Here is a 6,457-nt window from a genome sequence, read left to right as displayed (position 1 = left end):
GGCGACCTTGCATTTTGCTTGCACACTTAACGCCCAGAAAGCCTGCTTTGATTTTCCCCCAAGCTCCCAGCGCATTTACATTTAAAAAACAAAATCTGGGCCGGGCGGGGTGGCTCACGCCTGTCATCCCTTTGGGAGGCCGGGGGTGGGGGAATCAAGAGGTCAGGAGTTCGAGACCATCGTGGTCAACGTGGTGAAGCCCCGTCTCTACTAAAAACACAAAAGTTAGCCGGGCGTGGTGGCGCGTGCCTGTAGTCCCAGCTACTGGGGAGCCTGAGGCAGAAGAATTGCTTGAACCCGGGAGGCGGAGGTTGCAGTGAGCCGAGATGGGGCCACTGCACTCCAGCCTGGCGACAGAGGGAGACACCGTTATTTAAAAAAAAAAAAAAAAAAAAAACTCGTTCCAGGAAGAGGGGGAAGAACTTTCCAAGTAAAAATGTTCAGATCTATGAAGCTGAGCTACTCAGTCTAATAAATGAAGCAAAGCATTCCAAAGGGCAGAGGGGATCATGTCTCATTCATTCATAATAACAGCACATTGAAATGTGCAAGAAAGGAAAAGAATAAAGAGCACCGGATGTACACACGGTATTGCATTTTTTTTGTTCACTGATTGAATTGTAAAAAGCAACAAAGACATCTGGGACACTTCCTGTTTACTGATATTTTACAAAATCACTCAAGTAACAGTCTACTCCTATTACAAATAACTTGCGTTTTTATTCACGCTCAAAAAATAAATAATATGGTGAGGAGTCCAAAACGTTCACCAAATAGCCAAACAGCAAATGTCTGCTGAGCTCCTACTCAGGCAGGTGGCATACACTGATTACCCCTGGAACACTGGAGTCAGCTGCCTGGCCTTTAACCCCTGTCCTCAGCCTACTAGCTGTGTGATCTTGGGGGAAGCGACTTAACTTCTCTGTTCTTTTTTTCTATATGCAAAATGGAAAAATGCCGTGAGAGTTAAAACGATTTGATCAATGTAAAAGCCTTCTTGGCCCTGGCCCCTCTTACATGATCAATGTCTGATGGTTATTCTTATGTTCCTGTCACTGTGTTAAGAAGGGAGGCGCAGAAGAATTGTTTGTATCTGTGGCACATTTGGGTATGGTGGCTCATGCCTGTAATCTCAGCATTTTGGGAGGCTAAGGCGGGAGGATCACTTGCGGTCAGAAGTTCCAGACCAGCCTGGCCAACATGGTGAAACTCCATCTCTTCTAAAAATACAAAAATTAGTGAGGTGTGGTGGTGCACGCCTGTAATCCCAGCTACTTGAGAGGCCGAGGCAGGAAAATCACTTGAACCCAGTAGGCGGAGGTTGCAGTGAGCCGAGATGACGCCATTGCACGCCAGCTGGGTGACAGAGCCAGACTCTATGTGGAGCTTAGAGCTCATACAGAATATACGTATTGTTCCTTCATTGCTTATAGTAATATGTGGAGATGACATATTTCTACAAGCAATGAAGGAACAATAAATCATCATCTAATTGATATTTATTTATTATACTCTTAAGTTCTGGGGTACATGTGCAGAACATGCAGGTTTGTTACATAGGTATACAATACACGTGCCATGGTGGTTTGCTGTAACCAACGCCTCATCATCTACATTAGGTATTTCTCCTAATGCTATTCCTCCCCTAGCCCCCCAGTCCCCAGGCCCCAGTGTGTGACGTTCCTCTCCCTGTGTCCGTGTGTTCTCATTGTAAGTGCTCAGATTTTGTTACAGAAAATTAGAGATTAGGGCAGAGCATGACAAAGGCTCACGTTCCCCTGGAGTGTAAAGAAGTGGTAAAGGCGTTGGAGGTGGAAGAATTCAGGAGTGTCAGAGTCTTCATGAAAGAGGGGACCTTGGTGCGACATGTGCACACAGAGGAGGATGAGAGTGCCAGAAAGAGTCCTGGAAAGCGGGGAGCAGGGCGAGTTCAGCACCTCACAGAGACAGGAAGCTGGCAATGCCAGGGAGGTGACAGCTCCATTGTTAAAAAACAATATTGTCATCCACAACTGCACTCCCCTCCACTTCATGCCTATCCAGAAAAGAGGAGGAGCACCCCAGAGGAATACAAGCCCATGCCACCGTGCCCAGCTAATTGTTTTGTATTTTTTTGTAGAGACAGGTGTTTTGCACATTGCCCACGCTGGTCTCAAACTCCTGGGCTCAAGTGATCTGCCTGCCTCGGCCTTTCAAAGTGCTGGACTTAACGGCGTGCGCCACTGTGCCTGGCCGATCAAAGCTATTTGACAATATTAAAGAAACAGTGATCACCCTTACATAATTCTATGGGATAGCAGTTATAAGTATAAAATATTTTCTAAGAACATTTCGGGGGTGACTGAAATCTGAAATTCCTGGTGGATTTACTACAGTGTTGAGATTGCAATATTGACATGGTGCAAGACTCACTTTCCGAACGATTATGACGAGTGAAGGCGTAAATGCCATTTTCCGTCTTTGGAACATGGAACGAAGCGCACCTCACGCTTCCAGCAAACGGAACGTCTTTGGCTTCTTGCCTTGGGGTCTTCAGGCTCCTACCTCACCGTTTCCTTCCACCTCTACTGATTACTGGTATGTGTTACTCTCTTTTCCGTAAGAAAGGCGTAAATCTGGGGTGTTTTTTTCCAAATATTCCCCCCCGAAAGCCACCTTTCCAAGCACAGAAGCCCAGTGCCTAGGAGTTCAGCCGACCTGGCAGGAGGAGCGCGAAGGAAGCGCGGGCCGCGGAGGTCAGGGAGCGCCGGGGGCACCTGCGCGGGTGGAAACGGCCGGGGGAGGCGGACCGCGGCTCGCGCTCAGGGGCGGGCCCCGCGGACCCTCTTCGGGCTCCCCTCCCCCTCGGAGCTCCGCCCCCTTCCCGGCCTCAAACTCCGAGTCCACTTAAACCGCGCCTTCCTCGCCCTGCGCGTCGTCAGGCGTGTAATTGGGGAAACTCCTCCCCGCCGGGACCGCCTCGGAGGCGCCGCCAGAGAACGGCCGCCGGCTGCCCCCGCCTCCCAGCGCGGCCACCGCACCCCGCGCGCAGCCCCGGCCCCGGCGGCCGCGCCAGGGGGTCCCCGCGCCCCGCTCTCCAGCCACCCGGCTGCGCGCACCGGCGCCAGTGCGCGGGCGGAGGAGGGCGGCGCGCCGCGGTGTCCCGGCGTCCCGGGTGCGTCCCGCGTGCGCCCGCGGGGGCGCGGCCAGCGCCGGAGCAGACACCTGTCCCGCCCGCCGCGCCCAGCAGCGGCCTCGCAGGCCGGGGGAAGGGGCCGGCGGGGACCGGGTCGGCGCTGGAGGAACCGCGCCCCGAGCTGCAGCGCACCATGGCCCCGAAGCTGCTGCTCCTCCTCTGCCTGTTCTCGGGCTTGCACGCGCGGTAAGTGAGCGGCGCGGGGGCCGCGTCCCCGGAGGCCCCGACCTGGGCACGGGTGGGGGGCGCGCCCCGTCGGCGGCCGGGAGGGGACGGGAAGTCGGCCCGCGCCTCACCTGTCCCGGCTGCCGGGACACGGCCGTCTGCGTTCTCTGCAGCCGGGACTGTGGGGGCTCGGATGGGCTGTGTCCTGACGCTTTTAGGATCCGGTGGTTTTAAACACCAGGATCAGGGGGCAGAGGCCATTTCTGGCTCCTTACCTACCCCTCCTTCCCACCGCGGTTTTTTCAAGGGGACACACACACACACACACTTTGGCTGAAATTCCGTCATTTCCATCGCTCTGAAATTTCCAAAGACCCGGGACCCGTGGTTGTAGCTGCCCAGTTTAGACCAGGTGGGAAAGAGCTAATGAATTGGAGGCAGGTGCGGGAGGATTGGAACCAGGTGGGCAGCAGAAAGCCCTGTTTGTCGGAGAGGACTCTCCTCCCAGGTCCTGCAAACACACACACACACCTTCCAGATCAGCCACTTTCACACACGGGGACACACGCACTGCCACCCCCATAAAGCACGCATGTTGAGACGGATAACCAGGCTTCTGCCTGGTAAAGTGAGAAATTATCTCACCATAAATTCCGCAGCCTTCCTCCCAGAACACCAACCGGCTAATTCGAGCTTGGAATCACTCCGAAGAGATGAGGAGATGAGGAGGGCGCATGAGGGTAGGAGGAGAGTGGACCCGAGGGGTTAACCCCTGTTGCTGTGAACACAGCTGGAGGTTCTGGGTTTAGTTTCTTTAGTTCTCTCTGGCTAGAGCCTGCAGACTGCCCTGTGATTTGAAAATCGGACCAGTGTCTGGCCCCTCCTTCTTTCCCCACCCTAAGAGGCTCAGCGTGCCTGTGTACCCCAAACCCTGTTGTTTAGACACTTCTCTGTTTTCTGGGTTTGGGAGCCGGAGAAACAGAGGGCATCCTTTCGGGCACAGCCTGGCCACCATCAGGAGGCAATGCCAGGAGGCCTTGCCTTTCCATTCATGTTTAAGAACTACCAAGGGGCTAGGAAGACACATGAATAAACCCTACCAAACATTCAGGGACCCCCAGTTCTCCTGAACTGGGCAGAGGTGCTTACCCCGAGGAAGGAAGCCGCAGCCCTCCCCCTTTCGCTCTCCTCTTTGCTGAGTTGAATGTGGAAACCAAGTCCACCTGTGACTCACAGGCAACTCTTTCCACGAGGCAGAGCGCTCCTTGGGCCTTTCAGCTGAAGTTACTGTGTCGAGACAGCTGGGGAAAAATGGAAAGATGCGTTCTGAGGTGGCTTCTTCTTGATTGTATCTCTGTTTAGAGGTGGAAAGGGAGGCAGACAGCACCGGGCATAACGCTGAGGCCGGCAGTCACATCTCTGCCACCTTTCTATTGCCACCAACTCAAACGAGTGACCAGCTGTTCAGGGTTAGGTAATCAGCTGTTTGGATCTCCGAAATCTTACCTTTCTAGAAGAAACCCTGCCTGCTGTCCTCACTGCTGCATGTGCTTAGTAGAAAGATACCTTAGCCTCTGCCTTGAAACAGTCTGGTTTCTGGACCTTCCCAAATATACACAGAGTCTCTTGGGATTCTTCATCTTTCCATTCCACTAAGTCAGACGTAATGATTTTCATATGTTCTCTATTTGGGTTGGTTCCCTGGTTTCATAATGGGGCTTGCATATCAGTTAAAAAAAATCCAAATTTTATACTAACTTTATTTCTGAATGCCTCTTCTTTGAGTGTCTTTGTTCTTTGAATGGGTTTTACAGACATGTGGAATAGTCTGAGGTCCAGTGTCATCTTTCAGAACCGTTACGAATTCACGGGATTCTCATTTGCACTGAGGGCCTTCCCGTGGTGGAAGTTCCTTGGGTAAGGTCTGGTGGCTGTGCTTTCTGGTGATGGTTCAGAGCTCCCCAGAACGGGGGATGCCTTCACTGCTTTCTGAGGTTCAGGAACTCCTTTTAATGTTTAAAAATCCCGCAGACTTTTTCTGTGTCCTCTGCTTTAAGTGAAGGTGTAAGACATGAAAATAACATCTGAGGGTGACTTGCCGTTTCACAATGTCAGTATATCCGTGATTTATTCTTAAGAGAAAGCTAATTGCAGTAATGGTGTTTAGGGCCCGGCAATACAAGTCACAGTGCTCATAGAGATGACGTGTAACTCACTCAGAATTCAGGGAAAAGAGAATATCTCTATTACCCACATGCTAATGGGTCCCCTGGGATAGCAGGAATTCTCCCCTGGGCCCGGCGGTCTGGCACTAGCACTGTGAGGGTTCTGTTTCATTTTCAGGATTTGAGGGAGAAGGGTTCACATCCCAGGGACCTAGAGCATCTGGGCCTCACTCTGCCCACTGCCCACTCAGCCAGGCTGCACAGCCCCGGTCCTGATACGCCTCCCAAAGGGGTGGGAGAGGACGCTCCCGCTTTCTTTTTCTTGGTGGCCTTCACTGCCACCTGTCCTGGCCTGTGAGGAGGAAGCTCTTGCAATTTCAGGAAAACCCTCTCATCACCGCTAGAGGGAGAATTGGGCTTATTAGAATACCTGTTACTGAAGTAGCTGGAAGTAATTTTAAAAATTAGAGAATGAAGAAAAGCTGGTGACTGTGCTCGGTTTGCGTGTATGTGATGATCGGGGCCATACACAATAACAGCGTGGAGACACTGGTCTGGCTCTGCGGTGGTCGGAGTGAGAGAGGGGAAGAGAACGGGAGGGGACAGGAAGAAGCGGGAGGACAGACAGAGACAGCAGAGGGAAGGAGGAAGGCACCTGGGCTGAGTCACCAACTGTTCTGAGCATGGCGTGCCTGATTCTGCTGAAATGAGCTGCTGGCCTCTCCTCATTGCCCCAGATACCCTTGCCCTGTCCCATGGGCAGTGCTTGATTCCCAGGTATCCATATGCTTCAACCTGCTCTTTAAGTTTTAAAAAATGTTTGCGGGATGATAAAATTAACATGGTAATACTCCTGATGACATAAAATATTTTATTTTTTAAATTTATTATTATTATTTGAGATGGAGTCTCGCTTTGTTGCCCAGGCTGGAGTGCAGTGGCACCGTCTCAG

At 52.2% G+C, this 6,457-nt stretch overlaps 1 protein-coding gene across 5 annotated transcripts in view; it reads left to right on the top strand.

Moving 5' to 3' along the window:
* The first annotated feature begins 2,410 nt into the window (after positions 1-2,410).
* GABRG3 (gamma-aminobutyric acid type A receptor subunit gamma3) overlaps positions 2,411-6,457 on the top strand; it is a 530,709-nt gene continuing 526,662 nt past the window's right edge. For 3 of the 5 annotated variants that reach the window (XM_078375676.1, XM_078375675.1, XM_035306449.3), the window contains exon 1: positions 2,411-2,577. In XM_078375676.1, coding sequence (XP_078231802.1) covers positions 2,426-2,577 — 152 coding nt within the window. In that variant the 5' untranslated portion in view covers positions 2,411-2,425. Of the gene's footprint in view, positions 2,578-2,987; positions 3,362-6,457 lie in introns of those variants that run through there. The other 2 variants (XM_008998270.5, XM_017973235.4) reach the window with 1 other exon arrangement.

The sequence above is a fragment of the Callithrix jacchus genome, chromosome 6, assembly GCF_049354715.1.
Source record: "Callithrix jacchus isolate 240 chromosome 6, calJac240_pri, whole genome shotgun sequence".
In the NCBI taxonomy this organism is placed as follows: Eukaryota; Metazoa; Chordata; class Mammalia; order Primates; family Cebidae; genus Callithrix; species Callithrix jacchus.
Note: the sequence above shows the minus strand (reverse complement) of the source record. Positions and strands in the feature narration are given on the sequence as shown.